Source organism: Ambystoma mexicanum, chromosome 1p (genome assembly GCF_040938575.1).
Source record: "Ambystoma mexicanum isolate Mex_15411 chromosome 1p, UKY_AmexF1_1, whole genome shotgun sequence".
Lineage (NCBI taxonomy): Eukaryota > Metazoa > Chordata > Amphibia > Caudata > Ambystomatidae > Ambystoma > Ambystoma mexicanum.
The window spans coordinates 1,296,590,283-1,296,611,862 of record NC_090921.1 but is presented as its reverse complement, the minus strand read 5'-3'; the positions used below and the strand labels follow the sequence as shown (position 1 = coordinate 1,296,611,862).

Here is a 21,580-nt window from a genome sequence, read left to right as displayed (position 1 = left end):
ACCATTCAAAGACAAAGCTTGTTTGAATGCAGTCAAGGCAATATACCAATTTAACGCCCAATAAGAATTTTTGTCTTTGTATGTTTTCTGCATCAAAGTTTGTTTAAATGCAGCCAAGGCAAAGTACAAAGGCAAGGTGCCGTATGAAGACGAGTACACCAGGCAGTTGGAAATTGCATACAGATACCTGGCACAGGAGTATACCAGGTAATCTGCAAAGTTATAAGATCTACTATAGAAAGACTGTTACCGAACATTTTGCTTGAACAAGAACTTTGTGAAACCAGTGAAGACACAAAGGAACTGTTAAACAGACATGTGTTGCCATGCTGTTTAAGAATCCAGGGTAAGGAAACCACCCTCTAGATTCGAGGGTCTTTACCTTGGAGAACATTTTCGTTGGAGTAATTTTGATACTTTTGGTTTTGAACACTTATCCAAACACCAAGTTAACAACATTTTCCTGCACCTTTAGTTGTTTATAGTGTGAGGGTCAGGATGGGCTATTTTGGACACAAGGACGACTTTTCAGTTACTGACATCCTGACACAGACCAATCCTTAGTTTTAGTTTCTAGGCTGGGAAGTTTCTTTTTAGAATTGGGCTAGAGAGGCGTTTTCCCAAACCATTTTTATTTAATAAAATGTCTTTAAGGAAGAATACGACCTTGGGCCTCATTACGAGTTTGGAGGCAGCCAGGCAGTTTAATAAGGGCATGGCTTCCTCCAAGCTCGGGTCCGGGCCTGTGGTCCCTGAATGGGGAAATACCGGGCTATTCCGACTTTGGAGGGCCCGGTATTTGCCCGTTCAGCGAACCCGGACCATCCCCATTCCCATTGAGCCCCGATAGGGCTCAATGGGAATGGGGAGCATGCTAACAACAGGTTATAGGGTCCTTCTTGCTTCTTTAACAACTCCTGTCAATATTTCCTCCCCTGTTGCTTAGGGTATACCGTTGCCATCTAGTTGTAATATACTCCAATGGTGTGCCAGACACTCCAAGATAGTCAAAGATTTCTTATATGTTTAATTAGGTGCACCATGGTGTGATACTTAAATACAGATGGACATTTTATCTTGTCAAAATGCCCATCCATGACACATGTTTCGGCCTCACTTAGGCCTTTTTAAAAATTGGGCTATACATTTCAACCAAATCAACACAGAATTAGACTATTACATCAACGTAATAGCCACCCATATCAGTATATATGATGAAAAATATAAAATAAGAAAAAATAAGAATCCTATGTATAAAATTGTAATATGAATACATAAGAAAACACAGACATCATAGGGTTGGCTAAGGGAGGATTGTTGAGGACAGAGAAATAATAGCAGATCACAGTCAATAAATATTATTCTACACGGTTACATCTCACTTATAGGCTTGCCATTGCCGACATTCAGTGTATCAGTGCAGTAGCCCATGAATATCTATTACATGCTTTGTAGTGCCTAGATGCCTAAATCTGAGCTATCCTGTGTCATGAACTTTGCATTATTTTTTTATCATACATTATTGTGTGTTGGTAATAGTGCCTATTTAGTGCTTAATTGTGCCATCTGCCCACCTTAGGGCAAGTCTGGGTCATGCATCAAATATCATTATCTGTTCTTGCTTTGGTTGGGCTATTGATCCCACATCCATACTCCCCTTATTATCTTATTGTTCATAGATCAGTTGAAAGTGGGATTATTCCATTGACCATATATGGGATAGTTCCCTTGACCCTGTAAAACAATTATATATATATATTTCTGAGGCTTATGGAATCTGCTTAGATCACATGCTGTGCATAGGCCGACATCTAGTGGAAGCTGCAGAGTATTACAGTTGTTTCGAAAAGGGACGTTGACAGGGTGTGCTAGTAATACTCTCCCTAGTGTGACGTCCACTGTACCCATGGTCCTTCACGCATCGAGGTCCCTCAGATGGATTATTTCCGCCATCATAGACTGGCGCTAAAGCGGAGTTCTCCTTTTGGCTCATTGCCATTCATTATTGTTACCAATTACCGATAGTTTTTCTTACTATCCTTTATGTTCACAGACTATTGAGACCATCCGCTTCGGCCCACACAGTAGGGAGAGGGGGAGGACTTTTTTTAATGTGTATACCCCCTTTCGTACGCTACGTATACTACATTCGCCTAGCTGCTGTGTCATTCCATTATGGATAGGTCCCCCTTTAAATTATGCCCTAAGGGCAACAAAAAGTTCCTGTGGGTCGCCAAATACCTGGCGTGGAACCTTTGTCTCCCTCGGGACCACGTCGAGGATTCCAGTCGAGCGTGTAGACTCTTCAAACCCAAGACATTGAAGGACCACTTAACTAAACGCTGGGCCCACCACGCCAGGCAGCTCGATGCCATGGAAGTGGAGTGTGTCTTCAGCGACGGCAGCAACGCTGCAGTATCCGAAGGCGACAGGGTTACTCCGATTTTCCAAGCTTAGGCCCCCGACCCCAACAGACAGCCCGGCGGACTTGTTACGGGGCGACACTCGCTGCGAAAGCACTCTCACTACCCCGTCCACCTAACACACAACCCACGGCCGAGACTCGACAAACGTGTTGAGCAAACAGCAACGCACAACGTCTAGGGAGAGGTACGATGATTCGCTGTCCTCTGGGCACTCCAGATCAAGATCGCCACATGACAGGCGCCGACTGTCGAAAGACAGAACAGACGTCGTGGATGAAAGCATTCCCGAAGGTCATGAGTCAACTGACGTCACTTTGGATCTGACCGTAGCTGAGATTCGTCGATAGCGGTAAAGAAAATCATACAGGCCAACTAGCCCATTTAGTTAAAAAGCACATCCCAGAAGGCCTTGTTAAGTCAAGGGAGTCTAAGAAGAGCTCTTCCAAGACCCCTCATAGGGATAAATCACAGAAAGATAGGTCCTGTCACAAGAGGTCTAGTCCGAGTGAGCTAGAACAAAAGCCCACTGTCATCGACCTATATGACCCGGACACTGATCATGAAGACCTCTATAGCCAAGAAGACGCAGACCCTTATTATGGGGATAAGGAGGACAAGGAGGGTGATCCAGACACAGACTTGTACAACATCGACTCCCCAGTTGATAAGGATACCCCCTGTTGTAGACTCACCCATAGTTATCAGCCCCTTCTGAACGAAGTACTCATCAAGGTGGCTGAGCATTTACAAATATCTACCCAAGAGGATCCACAGGACAAAGATTTCATTGACGAGATCTTGGGAGATAAAAAGGCTGTATCTCAATGTATTCCCCTACTGAAGTCTGTCCAGCGAAGGAACAACCCTCGCTAGAAACACCTAATCAGACGCCAGCGGTGAACCCCCGCATAGAAAAACTTTTCAAGCCTCCCGCATCAGGCATGCTGTAAATCAGGGGGCAGCTAAAGCCTGACTTGCTCGTTGTTACAAGGAAAAGAGCAGGTACTCCCCTAGCCTCCTCAGAGGCTCCTCCAGACAAGGAAAGTAAAAGATTATACACAATGGGCAGGAAGGCTTCCTCATCCACTGCATTCCAGACCAGAATAGCTAATAACTCCACTTTATTAGCCAGTTTCAACTGCCATAAATGGGATGAGGTCTCGGCTTTACTCTCCTCAGCCCCGGAACCCCTCAATTCTCAATTAGCACTGGTGGCTTCAGAAGGAACAGCGCTTTCTAGCTGCTTGCTAAAAAAGCAGTCTTGATGCCGCAGACAACGCCAGCAGAATCACAGCTGAGGGAACCATTATTAAGGGTCAAGCTTGGTTACGCAAATCCGGGTTTAAGCCAGCGACTCGGGCCACTCTCATTAACATGCCCATCAAGCCCAATGTACTCTTTAGCAAGGCCGTTAGACGCCTTCAAAACAGCCAAGGAAGTATATGATATACTGAAATCATTGGGCAAATTGACGAATAAACCTCCTGGCCAGTGGGGAAATGGCAACTTTCGTCACTCACGCAGACAATTTTCCCAGAGGGGTTCCAGTTATAACCAAAATCAAGGGACAGCATGGGGGCACAATCCATGCCAAGCCTCTCAGAATTACCAGAGAGGACCGCGCAGATCAAGCAGTCGGGGAAAGGGTTACTCCTCCAGAGATGGTACCCCACCACAGAAGCACTGACATCCCGCTTCAGGTGCCCTCCCATGCCTCTCCAGTAGGAGGGCGCATTTCCAACTTCACCTAAGCATGGGACGGCATCACCTCATACAGATGGGTGCTGTCCACCGTAGCGGGCGGATATTGTATAGTGCTCCTCGAGGAAACCCCCCCCCCACGCCAGAAAACCCACTCCAAAGAAGACCAGCGCATCCTCCTTGAGGAAATCGCCACGCTGCTCCAAAAGGACACCCTGGAAATGTACTGGCCAACCAGGTAAAGAATGGTATTTATTCAACTTACTTCCTTGTGCCAAAGAAAGATCTAACAATGCGCCCAGTATTAGATTTACACCCTGCAAACAAATATGTCAAGCCACAAAAGTTCTGCATGACAATCCTTCTGCTAAAAAAAGGGATTGCATGGCAACGCTGGCTAGGAAAGATGCCTATTTTCACATTTCAATGTTCCCAGCGCACAGAAGATTCATGCGTTTCAAGATGGCGAACCAGCACTACCAATTCAAGGTGCTGCCCTTCGGAATAGCATCTGCTCCAAGGGTATTCACAAAGGTACTGGGGGTGGTGGCAGCACACCTGCGCAGGGAGGCAATACCAGTGTACCCTTCCCTGGACGACTGCCTGATTACAGGGGAGTCTCCCCCAATTTGCAGACAAAACATTCAAAGAACGATCAACCTTCTCTTTCAATTGGGCTTCTCCATCAAGGAGAAAAAATTGAGCCTAATTGCCAAGCATAACCAAACAGTTCCTAGGAGCTGTCATAAACACAGAAGAGGGGTTGGTCATTCCGTCAAAGGAAAGAATCAAAACATGTTACTACTGCATTATCAGGCCGGCCGCCAGATAAGGGCGTGCAAAGGTTTGCATTTGCTAGGCATGAGGGCATCCTGCATTTACCTGGTACCACACGCGCGCCTGCGCATGCGACCCATGCGGGAGTGGTTGGGGAAACAGTGGTCTAAGGCAAGTGGTCAGTGGGATGATCTCGTGGTCGTTTCGCCAACACTAGTACAAAGTCTTCGCTGGTGGACAAGAGAAAATCTGCTGAAGTGGAAACCCGTTCATGATCCGGAAGTACAAGCGATTGTCACGACAGACGCCTCACTCGCCGGGTGGGAGGCTCATTACCTTCACCCCACAGCTCAGGGTCTGTGGTCTCAGGCGGCTGCACAGAACACATCATTCTGCTGGAACTACTTGCAGTATTCAAAGCCCTTCGGGTACGCTCGCCCAAGGGCATCATGGTGCGAGGATAGCACAGGGAGGGACTGATTAGCAGGAGTCTAAAAGAGACGAGTTTTCAGAAGACATTGAAACTCAAGGCGATTCTCCATCCGTCTGAGGGCATGAGGAGGTACTTTGGAAAAATCCACCATTTATCGTCTCTGGGTAGCACTCCACTGGCCCTAAAGGAGTCCCAGGCAAAGTGACTTTGTCACACGTGGCTCCCAGTATCACATTCCAACACTTCCTAAACGAACCGATAAAAAGATGAGGGCTGACAATTCCAGATAAAAAACTCTGTGCTACAAATTTAAAAAGCTTAGGCGTTAGAGAAATGGAAGGAGATCTACAGCTTCCGAGCTGCAGACCTGGCAAATGTGGACTAACTTTAAACCTATGCATAAGTGTAATATGAAGTTTCTAGCTTGGAAGAGAGGATATGATATGATAAGTCATTTATACCATGCCTGTACACAAGTGTTTCTAGGCGCAACAAGACAAGGGAGGCAGACAGGGAGGACAAGACAAACTATCTTACTAGCCCTTGTGTCATTCAGATCGTGTAAGTGCGACAACCCAAAGTGCAGCGGGAAAGGAGATGGGGAGTGGCAGGGAGAGGGAGTGCAATCAGGACATCGTTGCAGGTGGTCCGGCTCAAGTTTGAGAGCGGCAGGAAGGCCATTCCAGAGGGAAGCACCTGCAGAGGAACGAGGGAGAGATCTACCCCCAACTCTCTGCCTGGAGACGCGTCTGACCCTCGGAGATGGAGGTAGCTGGGCGAAGGGCTCGAGAAGGAAGGTATTTTTGAAGAGAGAGTTGGATGTAGTGCGGGCCACAGCCCCAGAAAGCCTTGTGGACGATGTAGAGATTCTTGAACTTGATCCTTGCAGCCACCAGGAGCCAGTGGAGAGATTTCAGGGCTGGAGCGATATGGTCCCTGGGCTTGATGCCAAGGGTAAGTCTTGCAGTCCTGTTCTGGTTTAGTTGCAGAGGACAGAGAGTAGAGGAAGGCAGATTGAGAAAGAGGCTGTTGCAGTAGGCCAGCCTAGAGAGAACCAGGGCTCTGGGGACAGTGAGCTTCTGGGGGAAAGTGAGTAAAGGAAGAATACCTCTGAGGAGGTGCAGATGGTAGTGGGCCTTCTTGATAAGGTCCGTGATGTGATGTGATGTGATGAGAGAAAGAGAGTGTGGAGTTGAGAATGACACCAATGTTTTTTGCCTCACAGGAAGGCGAAAGAATAGGGCCCAAGGAGGGCAGCCAGAGTGAGAGAAGGAAAGTGGGAGCAGGGGTCCCAATGAGAAGGATCTCCATCTTACTGGCATTAAGGCAGAGATTGTTGGAGGTGCACCAATCCTGAATCGGGGATAGAAAGTCAGAAATGAGCAAGAGAGGAGAGGAGGCTGAGGGGAGCGTGAAAGAAAGTAGAGTTTCATCTGCATAACATTGAAAGTTAGAGGAGAAGGTGAAGATCAGGTGGGCAAAAGGGGCCAAGTGGACATTGAAAAATCAGGGTGAGAGGATCGAGCCCCGAGGAACACAACATGTGGAGAGTGAGGTGGTGGAGAGAAAGGGCCCAAGCTGGAACTGGGAGGGTTGGTTCAGGAGGAAGGTGTTCAACCAGTCCAGGTCCTGATCCATGATGCCAAGGTTCGCACAGAGTTGATTGATCAGGATGGCGTGATTGACCATGTCAAAAGCAGAGTAAAGGTCAAGGAGAATGAGGACAGAAGGAAGGCTGGAGTCGAGATTAGAGAGCAGATTTTCACATGTGTTCAGGAGAGCAGTTTCCGTGCCTCTGGTTGCTCTGAAGCCAGACTGATGGTCATGAAGACAACCAACAGATTCAGTGTGCAGAGTAAGTTGGGAGACGGCCAGCTTTTCCAAGAGTTTGCCCAGGAAAGGAGTGATAGGGAGGGGAGGGAAGGGGAGGGGGTGGTGGGGGAGGGGCAGCGAGAGGGAGAGGGAGAGGGAGGGGGAGGGGGAAAAAAAAAACACAACCTGGTGGATGTTGAGGTCCCTTAGGAGAAGTTGAGTTAGAGGCAAGAAGAGAATAGGTCAGCCCATTCTGAGAGGAAGAGGGTAACCCGGCCAGGTGGCCACAGTCAGAGAGGCAAGGAGCGATAAAGAGAATGCAGACCAGGCATTCAAAGGAGGTTTAGGCCTGCGTAGGAATGACAGAAGCAGGGACCCACTTTGGAAAGATCAGACCTACTCCACCTCTGGGTTGGTTGGTTCTGGGCTCGGAGAGGATCTTGTAGCCGTCAGGGTGGAGAGTGTCAAAACTTGTGACAGATCTCGCTGTGAACCATCTCTCGGTGAGAGCAAGAACATCCAGGTCAAGTTCTTCAAGGAGGTGGCAGGTGTCAGAGGAGTGTTTGACGGCAGAGCGAGAATTAAGAGTAGCGACGTGGAGCAGATTGCCACATTTGAAAGACTTCCGGGGTGCGGTACTTGCAGGAAGTACACCCAGCGAAGGTGGTGGAGGGGCCCGAGAGTGGTTAGCGTAGTGGCAGAAGGTGGCATAGTAGCCAGAGGAGGAGGAAGGTGCCAGAGGTCCGGTGGAAGCAGGAGGTGGCAGAGGAGCCAGAGAGGTGTTAGTAAGAGTAGCGGGAGAAGGATGGAAGTTGATAAGACATGGGAGACGTCTATCGAAAGGGAGTAGGGCCCTGGACCAAGACGGTGCCATTCAGATATACTTAATCACGGTCTTAGAGGAGTCGAAGGAGGCCAAGAGGACCTTCTATCGAGTGCCACCTTTAATGGGTGAGGAAGAGATAGGAGAGAGAGCCGAGACCATATAAGGGCTCGATAGGGAACGACAAAGAGGATGTCGTGAGAGTCCGTCTGGAGCAAGCACTGGTGTAGGCGTCGGCGATAGGGAGGCCTGCGTTGAAGACCAGGAATTCCCTCTTGAACTTTTTCCTTCCAGATTTAGTGAGAGGGATAGGAGATAGAGTAGCAGTTGGAATAGATGGGAGACATAGAGAGGACCATAAATGGTGCAAGGAGGAAAGTTGGAAGAAGAGAGGGAGAGGGGCACAGTCCAGTGCTGCGTAACACGGGAACAGGCACACAGAGGGGGGGGGGGAGTCACACAAGGGAACAAAACAAGAAGCCAGCGGGTGGCACACCATGAGGCCTAACAATGCAACAGCAGGGTAACAGAGAATGACAAAGGTGGGGGGAGGGAAGAACAGAGCACACATCAGTAACAGTAGACTCAATGGAGTGGGAACCTAGAGGGGAGAAAGGGCAAAAGGAAACAGAGCATTGTAAACCAACAGTAGAGTAGGAACCCTGTGGTGGGGGAAGAAACGGACCAAGAACAGCAGGACACACTCTTCATTGCCCAATTAAAGTCATGATCTAGCAATTGCTGAGTTTTTAACTGTTTTCGATAATTGTAACTCCTCATTTGTGCAAGGTGCAAGATGATTTTAATTTTTGTTTTCTCAGTTGGTTAATTTCTCTTGGAGTTATCTTTCCTATACCTACATTTTCTCCTGAGAGGTCCTTGTTTAGCCTTGATGCCTAAAAAGGCCTTTACATTGAGATTTGGATAGGGCTAAGTCATTCAAGGAAAACCTGCTTGTATGTAGTGTATGGATTGATGTTAAACACATAGTTTCCTGAAATAGTTTTGTTGCATTAAATTCTGCTTCCAGCAGATTTGCTTTGGTAGGCGCCCTTGTTGTTAATCAAGGTTTTGGCATATGTTGACAAAGTAAAGCCTATGGGGGCTCCTTGCTGTTATTCATTAGATTTTTGTTTGCTTCATCACATACAGAGTGAAGAAAAGAACCGCCAGCTGCAGGAGTGGCTAGAGGATGCCAAGCAGAAGCTGCAGCAGACTTTGCAGAAGGCCGAGACTCTCCCAGAAATTGAGGCACAGCTAGCACAGCGCGTTGCTGCCCTCAGCAAGGTGGGTACTAATGTTTGCTGTAAGAAGGGAAGGGCCAGTTCTAGAGGTATTCGTTCTGCTTACTGTTTGGGAGAAGTATGATTGTCCTGCTTCATCCCCTCTGCTAGTGAGATCCCCAGCACATTTTGCTAGACTTCTGGAACGTTTTGTCTATCCTGAACGAGGGGAGCCTTTTTCCCCTCATTCATTCTTATTTGCTCTCACTTTTGGAACTCTGTTCTTTGTGTTTTACCTTTTAGTATGGAGTTTGCTTTCCTCCATATCTCTTCAAAGGCATCTGTGTTTAACTTTTGCAGCACACAGCACCCTATGTGCAGTGTTGCTGGAACCCTTTGGGTTTTCCTTTAAGATTATTTCCTGATCCTTAGTAGCTACTGTTCTTAAGGATATTGTATCCTTCTTAAAACGTTATACTAGGAGAGATTAGCACACACCACCTTATGTGGAGTGCGAAGGGAATACCTAGTATCCCCCTTCTCCCTGCTCCTGCGATTTTTTAGTCACATAAACAACCCTATAGTTGTGTCTTGTGGCAGTGGATGCGGATGTGTTTTACCAACTATTGTGCTGTTTTCTACCGCGGACTGTATTTACAGTCTGTTATGCATAATAGGGTCACCTATGTACTAACATGGTGGCTCTTTTCTTTTTTCGCCATTTATATTGTGATTGTTCTTTGTTAGCCCTTCTACCATTCTGGGAGAGGGAGGTCTGTGTGTGTGTTTTGCCTTTGCCGGGAACCCTTGGGTGTCCCCGCCTAGGCTTCAGTGTGTCTGGGCAGGCAGGAAGTGGGGGAGAAGTTATTCACTCCCCTGCCCTTTTTCTGCCAGAGTGCCTGAATGGAACTAGTTCCTGCTGGGGGCTGGATGTCCTGATTGGACAGCCACCACCCCTTTCTGTAAAATTCTGATAGTTTGCAGAGGAGTGTGTGGAAAAACCAAATAAAAGGCGAGGTTCCTGATGTGAAAGTCAAGTCAACCACTGGAACACAAGAACCGAAGCTGAAGCCGACCTGAGACGTCTGCAGACTCTTCCAATCATTCTGAAGCGATCACTGCTTTCCTGATCCCATTTTTCTATTCGACAGAAGAGCTTGGAGGAGAATGACTCCTTTCTTTTGGCTGTTGGGACCAGCCAGCCCTGAGACGAACTACAAATTGAGCGATCTCCCGAGGTGCTGTGCCTTTCCAGAGCTGCAGACCGCGAATACCAGGAGACCTCCGACCCATTTGCAGTGCAGCGTCTTTGCGAGGCCGAATCCGTCCTGAATTTTGGTGAGCGCCAGTTGGACCTCCAGAGGTACGACATGACTCATCGTAGTCCCATCACAAGAGTGCAGGACGTCCGAAGCAAAGAAGATAGACTGGGCAAATAGCATCCTTTGTTGGTGCCGAGAAAGGCACGAAAACCACACACCGACCAAGGAGACTGAAGAAATCCATGCCAAGGGTCCTTTTTCGAGACTGCTGCTGAGACATCCCATTCAGGGTACTTGCTTTTGTCTCCAGACCGAGGATTCAGGAGACTGGGTCTGTCACTGCTGCCCAGAGGAAAATCCAGCTACATTTAATTTCTTCTAACCTAAGGTACTGTGGGGATGAAAGGTACAACTTACCTTGAACCAAGAAGTCGCTCTAGAGTGACTGGAGTGCGTGAAGAGGTGTCCAGGGTGTCGACTCTACCTCTGACCCAAGCTTGCCAGCTTGCGTCCCTTTTGGGAGCCCTTTCCTTGGATCCTCCTAAATTGTATTGAGACTGAAAGTATCCTGTGGAACATTTGCTATTCTGCTAGTTTGTAAGTCTTTGGCTCCACTCCTACACTGACTTTTCCATATAGTTAGGGATTGGACTTTCAAAGCGTTAGAAGGTAGGAAAAGTGTCTCTAGAACGTTAAGCTCTGCTACTATGTGTATAACTGACCTTTTTCCTTCCTAAACACTTTATCCTATATGGTTTTGTTACCGTACAATTACTGTACATCTGTGAAGTAACACGAGTGTGTGTTGGTACCAACAATATGGTACAACTGTCATTAGTGTCAAACCCTGTAACAATTGTAATTGCGAGCAACTACTATTGAAGTAATCACCTTTGAAAAGTATTATTGAGAATTCCTATGTGTGGGTTAGTGAATTAAGTATTTGTCTACCTTATTTGTGTAAATAATAATAAATGTATATTTTCAATATAACATTTAAAGTGTAAGTGTTTCTTTGGACTGTTGTATTTACTGCGTCCAGTGTAATTACCTACAGCTCAAATCTTCCTCCTATGATAGGCCTTATTCCTCTGCCATTCTACCAGGATCCTTTGGGTAGTAAAGAATTTGGTACCTGTATGCCAAGGGATAGTTTTATGAAATCTTACCTCAAGTGGACTTTAGGAAAACTCCCCTAACACTTCCCAATTACACTTCACCACAGATTTTGTATCGCAATGTTTTACCAAAATGTTGCCGCAAAATGCTTGGGGGTGTTTGAGTGATGAAATATGATATGAGGAGATGGTGGGGGCTTCTGGGGTAGGTGGGGCCTCCTCTGCATGTTGCAGCAAACAAATCGGTAAAAAGCATGCAGTAAAAAATACAGCATTGATAATTCTATGAAAACGCATAGAGAACTGTTATAGAGGGCATGGTGAACTAGTTGCAAGACAGCAAAGTGAAAGAACGTGAGCACAATGCAGAGGAAACGTGCTTTGTTCCAATCGAGTTACAAGATGACTAAGATATGTCATATAGAATGAGAAAATCGGAAACAACACCTGCTGCACTCCTCCAGTACACCAACTGTATTCACACATGGAGAAAACAGATTCAAGATCGGTAAAAAGACCACCTGCAGTGATCCCGATAGTGACACCATGACACCAGAGAGGACTGGCCGCAATCTTAAATTTAGTCAAAGTGCGCTCTGTAGCTGACTTACATGTGCAAGCTGTAGAAGATACTGGCTCCAACATGCTCTTATGTAGGAGGTACCTCAGTAAAATGTACCTGCTGCAGGCATCCTGTCCATATGAAGCACCTGCTTAAGCTGTGCTGCCTATGGAGAGTACATGCCTCAGGTGAGCCCTCTGTACCACTTTTCTGCAGACACAGAATCTACCAAACCCTTGCCATTAGCTTCCAAATCCCTCGCTCCACACCTTCATCCCACATCGTCTCATTTTAAGAGGTTCTCTTTTCCCCTTACAGGCTGAGGAAAGGCACGGAAACTTTGAAGAGCGTCTTCGGCAGCTGGAAGCTCAGCTGGAAGAAAAGAACCAGGAGCTTTTGCGGGTAAGACTTCCTTCATCTATCTTTGTGGGCTGAAGATGTAATCAGGCTGGGTTCTTAATGTCCCTTACTATTCCCCAGGTCCACTACATACATGGTCTGCTAGTAACACATTTCATTGAATGTAACATCTAGCAGTTACAACGGTAGACTGATGGTATACAGGCAAACTGGGAGAATTCCCAATGGTGTCTTTGAAGGATCTCAGAGCTGGGGCACAGTTGGTCTCTTGTGGGACATGGTTGACATTGCATGAGAGGTTCAGCACGTGACTTCTTCACAGTTCCCTGGAATGTTCAACACCTTGGAGAGTCCTCAAGACTTTGCACCATATTATTGGGGGCTCCAAGGAGAGCCAAGTGTCCAGGCGCACAAAGAGGCTGATGGACATTGGTTACTTAAAAATATAGTTACATTGATTATTCTGACATTGTGGCTTTTTGTATAAGTGAGATTGACCGAGTATAATGAGTGAATTGGTAACTAGGAAGTGCAGCCTAAACATTCCGATTTGCAGAGTAATGAGCTTTAAAGAGTGAAGTGCTTTTTAAACAAAATACTTGTGGGCCACGAAGGGTTCCTGCTAGATAAACAGTTTATCGTTTAACTTGAAGTCAGCCTCTCTGAGATTTGTTAATTCCTATGTATTTGTCTCATGGGGGCATGTCAGTTTAATGTTTGGTTATTTCATAATGCCATGTTTAACTAGTGGCATCATTGGGCTTTACAAGATGAAAGACAACAATACAATGAAGAGAGTATACTTACTTTGTAGCACATACTGTTCACTGTTAGATTACCTTGTAGGCACACAGGTAACGGTGCCCTTTTAAGTTGATACTGTAGCATTCTTATGGCATGTGTGAGAATATAGAATGTGGAATGTAGGAGTAAAGATGCAACATTGAAAGTCTGTTAAAGAAAGATGAGAGATGAAGCTGGCTGGGCATTACCTGCATTCATGAATAAAGATGTGTCCACTTAGCCGAGTCCTGGAACATTTCAGATACATTGAGTTAGCTGGGGGCTTAAGTGGCTTAAGTACTCTATGGTAATGAATGGTACCACCCATAGTCTGCTTACGTTTCCGAAAGATTGCACAGGCGGGTAACCATCAAGAGATTTCGGTCTGAGGATGTCATCCTTTCATCACACTGCCTGTCAGTGACTACTCCAGTCTATACACCTGTTAACTGACTATAGGCACTCCTATTGAGTCTTCAGGATCTACAAGTGTGATTCACTGATCCTTGCTACCCGGCAGCTCTTGAGTCCTGGTGTAAGCAATCTAGCTGGTCTATTCTGGCACTCCTCTGCATATACCAACCCTGCACCACCTCTCCCATTCACCCCTTCATGTGCCATAGTTTCACCTTTTGCTAAGAGAGAAGCCTATTAAACAGCGAGTACAGAGGTACAGAGAATTAATTGACACCAACCTATTTTAAACCTTCAATATTGTGGGCTATGAAGGGCAGGGAGAATGTTGGAAATCCTGGAGATGGCGATGGGGAGCAGACTTAAATGCAATTTTTGGAAATGCTCACCTCCTATGCCAGATGACTTTGACTGCTGCTGTAAACACAGCGTACACTGCAAACTTCATTGCTTAATTCCCATTGGGCGAACATGGTCTGCAGAGTTGGTGCTAGTGAGGGAATGGGGCCTGAGTGCCCACACAACAGCATGCGCTCTTCATCAGGATGTCTGGCCACACAGAGTATGTGTGCAGTGTATGTGGAGGAGGCAAAAGTGGACGGCAGTGTAGGGGAGTCATGGTATCACAAGTATGACACAGACACAGTAGGTACAATTTGTAATACATTTTATTGATGTTTATGGGGTTGGAAAAACTCCTAATTTGCCCTATAGCTAAGATGGGAGTAGTCTCAACCATCAAACGATAAACAAAACAGTACTAGTGGAATCGGTCAAATCCAAATGGCCGATGCTAACAAAATCGAATGCCTGCCCTATCTCTTGTGCAAAAAAGTGTATAAAGGAGAAATGTATGCAAAGGAAAAATCTGTGTTAAAAATAATAAAGGTGGCTGAATCAGCTCTCCTTCCCACGTTAAACCACACTGGGTAAGGCAGTCCTTATAGGCAGAATGACGCACTCTGGCTCGGGGTTTCAACACAATAAACAGTTCCAAAACGTGGATTGATGCCCGCCTGGCCTTCCATGTTAAAGGCTCTCTTTTCACTTCCAAATAATGTTTTTAAAAAAGTTCATGTAGGTCTCCCTTTGTCAGGCTCAGACCTTTCACAAACACAGTTCACATGGGTCCCCCTCTGTCGGACTCGCACCTTTTAAAATACAGTTCAACAAAACTTGCACAGGGGTTCCCTTCCCCAAGCTCATTACACTTCGGATCTCCCTTAATCGGGCTCAGACCATTTTCGGATGTTGAATACTTTCAAATGTGCGTGGCCTTCTTTACATACCTCTGCAGGACCACTTCGACTCAAAGTTCAATGTTCAGCTTCTTACTCTCCCCTTCTCATAGGGTTAATTTTGCTTATTTCGCTTTTGCAGTTCATTCACTTTTATCACTACAAACAATGTACCTTTCACTGAGACCTTCGAGTGGGCTGCTTCCTTGGCTGGACCACTGCGTTACTAAGTATCGCTGATTTTAAAGTACAGCTGTCCTTACTTTGAAAGTTAATTCCCAGGTTTGCCTTTCATCGTGTCTCATCCACACACGTGCAGCCTTCACTTGCGATAAAATGTTACCACTTCAAACTTTATTTAACACAAATTGGTCTCTCAGGTTGCTTGCCAACTCACCGGCTGTGTGCATTTCTTTCTTGGTTTTACGCTTCCCATTCATGAGTCAAGGTTAGTTCTACAAGCTTAGGCACACCTCCCCAACTCTGCCGTTCCCCCAGGAGGTTCGCTGGGGTCCTCAGAGCAGAATGCAGCCTTCTGCTGTGGGATCTGGCCTTCTCCACGTGTCTTTCGTGGCTTGTCGGAGGCAACAAACTCAAGTAGGGAACTCTCGGGATTCCCGACCCGCTGCTCTCGCCCCTTGGTCCGTCGCTCTGCTCCAATAGGTGTACCTTTGTCCCAGAAGCTCTGCTCGTACTCGTGCTCTGCCTTGCTCAGTGTCTTTCGGTTTTGCCTTTTATCCGTGTGAGAAGAGCTAATCGGCATCAGGTGTATGCACTTGGAGTCAAGTGTCTGACTTTGCCTGACCCGATTAGTGGGACATGTCCAGTACGATGTATGAGAGTTAGTCATGTTACTATGTCACCCTCTTCCTCGGCCTAATGTTTGTGAAAAAAGGGGTGGTTGGGATCTCAGAGAACCCTAACAAATAGGGTGGGTTAGATAAACAAAAAAAGGGGGGAATACCGTGTCTCACCATCGGCTTCCTCACCCCCATGCCCCGAAGGCCCCTCACCCAGGTGATCCTCCCGCACTGGTCCACCCCCAGGGTCTGGATCCAAAGTCGATGGCTGTGCCCTGGCCATCTAAGAGAGAGATCCCCAGAGACCAGCGGGTGAGACACCATCTGGTTTATCACAGCAGCCAGATAGTGCAGTTATGTTTTTGCTGCTGAATTGTGTGTTCAACCCGGAAGTCACAGGTTTGAATTCAGACAGATTACTAAGCCAATTATCCATTTATGAAAGAGACATGTTGTCTATTTTTGTATAAATGTTTTTTCCAAAGAGAATATCCATTCATGTCACATCCCTACAAATATGGATCTTGGAGCCATGGGCAATAGTTTAACAACTAAACCAGATGATTTGTTATGTGCACTGAGCATTGACTGATAGTACAGTTTAATTAGAAATATTAAGTGAGCCATGATCTTTGGTACCCTTTACCTCTGCTCTCCTTTCTTCCCAACATTGTCAATGTCTACTGTCAGGGTCAGAAAACCAGTTCTAAATATACTTTCACTCTAAAAAATGTGAAGTGGGAATCCCGTTTGCTCCTCTGCTGTTGCTGTCTCTCTCTTGTCCGTCTTCAAACGTCGTCCTGTAGCGCCCTAGAAACTGTTTTTCTGACTGTAGACTGGGCTAGAAACTGCTTTGTCTACTTGCGCTTCGGTGCCCTTTCTTGTTCCCTGCAATTTGAGTTGTTCGGGTCATTCATGCCTCCAAGTCTCTTTTCGTTTTGGTTACTGTTACGATGGATTTCAGAATCAACCCTGGGGGTGGGATTCGGGAGGACAACTGATTATGGTGAACAGGAAAGACACTGAAGTGTAGCCACATTCAATCAAGGTAGGTAGCAGAGCGGCAGGGCTTAGACTCAGGAGGGGTGTCGGAGTGGTCTAGGACTACAATGACACACATACAGTGCACTTTAATAATTCCAGTTAGACACACACATGTACAAATATACAATATTCTTTTAGATCGTTGAACACACTCAAACATATGAAAACTTCAGGTAAGCATTGTCTTGTCAGTAAACTATTATCAAAATATATGTGTTTTGTGAGGGTGTGGTAGGAGGAGGCTGACACACAAGGGGCATGCTTTTGGTCAAAGACTTTTATTTTGTACCAAAAGAAAGAAACCTGTCTAACCCTAACTCTAAGAAGGGTTTCCCTTCCTTAAATTAAACAAAGGAAATGTCAGACTGTCCGTAAATAAAAAGTCCAGCGCCGCACGTCAAAATTCTACTTCAAAGGAATTGTGTCCTCCGACGTATTCCTTATCTTGATAGATTACATCCCAGCTTGCTGGCCTCAGAAATGTTTTCAGTAGAGGGCGCTGTTCGTCGATGTCCCTCGAGCTGGTGTCCCTTGACAGCCTCCGTCTAGGCGCTGACGTCTTTGTGCGTATAAATGGACTCGGGCAGCGACCATTGCTTAGTTCTGTTTTTCCATGCTTCGTGGGCCTCGCAATCGTGTTGCTCAGTTCTTTCTTCAGGAGAATTCAACCTATTCTTTGAAGATATCATCTTAATTCGATGGCTTCCTCATCCGAACCGTCGACCCCATGGTCCGGCTTCAAAAAGTGTTGTGATTGTGGGAAGAACATGTCGTTGACGGATCCTCACAGGATCTGTTTGTGGTGCCTGAGATCGGAGCTTCACTGTTCGGAATGCGAGGACTGTATGTCCATGACGGCGAAAGCCTTGAAGGAGCGTAAGGGAAAGCTAGAAAGAGGTGAGACTCTTAAAACTTCTACTCCTTCGAAAGTTTCTTCGGCAGAGTCGAGACATTAGTCTCCTCGCCGTCACAGGAAACATTCCCGTTCAAGGTCTTGAAGCGGTTCCCATCAGTCTTCGAGATCGAAACACTCTAAGAAGAGGCGTCGTAGATCTCCCTCTTCTTCGTCTTCTTCTGTCTCCCCGGAAAGGGTCACCTGCCCCACGAAACACAGCTCTCCAGCTAAGTGTGTGGAATTCCGTATAAAAATGCTTAGCGTCTTCGAGAAAGCAGCCTCGACCCCTTCGGAGAAGGCTAAAGGTGATAGCATGGGTGAAAGACCTGAAAAATCAAAACACTGCGAGTCGTTGCACCCGGCGAAAGAAACTACCCGAGAGCGTCATGGACCATCGAGTAAAGGCAGTAAATCTGCGTCATCGAAGATTTGTTCGACTCATAAATCTGCGTCATCGACGCCTTTGTCGAAGGGTCTGTCGACGCATAAATCGGTTGCTTCGACACCGTCTTTGACGCCACTGTCGACTCTGATAAAAGACAGACCTACAACTCACTACATCTCAGACAGTAGAGGTGTCGAGGACTTCGACCATGACCTCGATGATGAGTATTTTGAGGTCTCTCCAAACTTTTTCGATGCCTTTTTCGGGTTTGTCGAAGCCTTTGACTTCCACGTCGACAACTTCAATGTTTTCTCAACCGGTGACAACCAATTTTGCCCCTTCTGCCCTAGAAATGGGTTTTAAACCATATCCTAGGTCTGATTACTTTAGAGCTTTGTCCTCTATATATGAGGAAGGGGAGGATTCTGACCATGAGCGACCTTTTGGTTTACAAAGGACCACAACACCCATACCAGAAGAATTTATCTCTGAAGACAACTGGTTAAACGATCTTCAAGACTCTTTACATGAGGCAAGTGTTTTAGATACTTCTCCAGAAGTAGAGTTTGCTAAACCAGATCTTGTGGAGCAAGCTGAGACCCCTTCTAGGGTTCTGATGGCTAAAATAATAGAATTCATGGGGTCGTCTACACCTACACTTTCTTTTCAGCAGGATGACCTTACTGACATTTTAGTTAAAGGTCCACAGGAAGATCCTGTTCCTTTTCATGCTGCTCTGCAAAGAAAGATCTCTGCTAATTTGGAAACTCCTGAAGTTATCCCTGCAGTTAACAAGAAACTATCTGCCAAATACAGTGTATCTGCTACAGATTCTGAATACTTGAGCAAACATCCAACTCCGGAGAGTTTGGTTGTACAAGCAGCAACTTCATCAAATAGTAGATCTGCATACCCTACTATTCCACAGGACAGTGATGATAAAAGGTTTGATGCTATGTCAAAAAAAGAATTTTCGGCATGTAGCATGGCGCTTAAATCTATTAACGCCACTTGCACGCTTGCAAGATTCAGCCATACACTTTGGGAGTGTGCTATATCTGCGGCTGACTGTCTTCCAGAAGGAGAGGAAAGGGATGCATTTTTAAACATCATCAAAGAGGGGAAAGATGCAATGTGCGAGTCCCTTCAAACAGGCATTGATTCTGCTGACAGTATCAGCAGGGCCATGGCAGCACCACAATCCGCAGATTTGCGTGGTTGCGGAAGTCTGGTTTTGCTCCAGATGTACAAGCCAGACTTTTGAACATGCCCTTTGACGGCACTTCTTTATTTGGTAGGAAGGCTGATGACAGCCTGGAAAAGTTACAAACATCCAAGGCAGCAGCAAAATCTCTTGGGGCTGCAATCCGACAGACTCCGAATCGCCCTTCAAGAACATCCTGAAGGGGTAGGTCCTTTCGCTTTTACTCCGCATTCGGAAAAGGCAGAGGACAGCCAGCTCAAAGGAGCCAGAAACGATTCACCCGTGGTGGACGGGTTAAAGGTACAAAAACCGCAGCAGCAGGTGCCACTTTAGCCTCGGCATCTGCGTCAGCCGCTTCTAAACCCCTCTGAGATCTCCCCTCACAAGACACCAGTAGGGGGGCAGTTAACTCAACATCTGGCAGAATGGCAGGCTATTACGTCAGATGCTTGGGCATTGGAGACAGTTTCCCAAGGTTACTACCTGCCTTTTCCACACACCCCTCAGTCATCCACCGGGGGACAACTCTTTGAAGTTTCCAGATCCGCTCCTTATGCAGGAGATTCTAGACTGCTAGAGAAAGGTGCCATAAAACCGGTACCTGCAGCGGAGAGTAACAAGGGTTGGTATTCCCCCTACTTCCTAGTACCGAAGAAGGACGGGGGACTGAGACCCATCTTGGACTTACGAGAATTGAACATATTCCTCAGGAAGGACAAGTTCAAGATGGTAACTCTTTCTTAGATCCTTCAGGCCCTCCAGCTTCACGACTGGTTGGTATCTCTAGACCTTCAGGATGCTTATTTCCATGTGCCAATCCATCTCAAACACAGGAAATACCTGAGGTTCGCAATTGGCAACTCTCACTATCAATTTCGAGTTCTGCCATTTGGGCTGACCTCCGCCCGAGGGTCTTCACCAAGCTAATGTCGGTAGTGGCTGCAAGTCTGAGGGAAGGAATCCACGTCTACCCTTACCTGGACGATTGGTTGATCAGAGCAGTATCTTCGGAACAAGCTAAGATCCAGCTAGATTATGTCTGCCACTTCCTTCACAAACTGGGCTTCTCCCTCAACTTAAAGAAGTCACAGATGATACCATCACAGAGACTCCAGTTCATTGGAGCAGTCATGGACGCTTCCCTGGGGAAAGCCTCGCCACCAGAGGTGAGGGCTCAAGATATTCTATAGAGGGTCACCAAGTTTCAAAATGCCCAACGTCTTCGAGCCTTTGACTTTTTGAGGTTGCTAGGCCTCATTGCATCCTGCATCTTCCTAGTTCCAGAGGCTCGCCTGAGAATGAGATCCCTCCAGTGGGCACTAAGAACCCAATGGTCGCCATTCTCAGGAAGAATGTCAGATCTCCTTCAAGTCCCGGACAGAGTGGCTCGAGACCTTCAGTGGTGGGCCTGTCGGGAGAACATTTTAAAAGAACTGTTTTGGCAACCATGGCCGGAGATAACAGTAGTCACGGATGCCTCACTCACGGGGTGGGGAGCCCATGCCAACGACTTGACCATCAGCGGTCGTTGGTCTCCATCGGAGTCCAGACTACATATCAACCTGTTAGAGCTGAGAGCAATCAGACTAGCGCTGAAGGCTTTTCTGCCATCTGTACAGGGGAAAAATGTCCTAATAATGATAGACAACACAGTGGCCATGTGCTACCTCAACAAAAGAGGATGCGTAGGATCACTGCCTCTGCAGAGAGGCGATGCAGCTCTGGTTTTGGGAAATTCAAGAAGGAATCTCTCTATCGGCAGTTCACTTAGCCGGAGAGAAGAATATGACAGCGGATGCTCTGAGCAGGCAGAGCATAGTCTCCCACGAGTGGGAGCTAGCTCAGGAAGTCCTTCAAGAGATCTTCGCCCTTTGGGGAACCCCTTAAGTGGATCTGTTCGACACCAGTATCAACAGGAAGTGCAATCAGTTTTGTTCAAGGGAATTTCCTCGTAGTAGACTGGGAGTTTCCACTTCTATACGCGTTTACTCCAGTCCCTGCCATTCCTCAGATGATCAGGAGGTTGAGAAGATTCCAGAAGACTATGATCCTAATTGCCCCGGATTGGGCCAGGAGAACGTGGTACCGGGACCTTCTGGACATGTCCATCTGCCCTCCGATTCGGCTTCCGCAAAGAGAGGATCTTCTCTCGCAGAAGGAAGGTCAGGTTCTCCATCCAGACATCAGGACCCTCAACCTTCACGCTTGGTTTCTGTAAGGTTGACATACAAGGATTGGAACCTCCCGGATGACGTCATGGAGGTGTTGCTTTCAGCTAGAAGGCCAGCAACAAAGACTTTATAACGCTGCCGTTGGAACA

At 46.7% G+C, this 21,580-nt stretch overlaps 1 protein-coding gene across 7 annotated transcripts in view; it reads left to right on the top strand.

The window, feature by feature from the left end:
• PPFIA3 (PTPRF interacting protein alpha 3) overlaps positions 1-21,580 on the top strand; it is an 841,741-nt gene that overhangs the window by 328,146 nt on the left and 492,015 nt on the right. For all 7 annotated transcript variants that reach the window (XM_069605740.1, XM_069605757.1, XM_069605735.1 and 4 more), the window contains 2 exons: positions 9,125-9,259; positions 12,456-12,539. In XM_069605740.1, the coding sequence (XP_069461841.1) occupies positions 9,125-9,259; positions 12,456-12,539 (219 nt within the window). The remainder of the gene's footprint in view (positions 1-9,124; positions 9,260-12,455; positions 12,540-21,580) is intronic.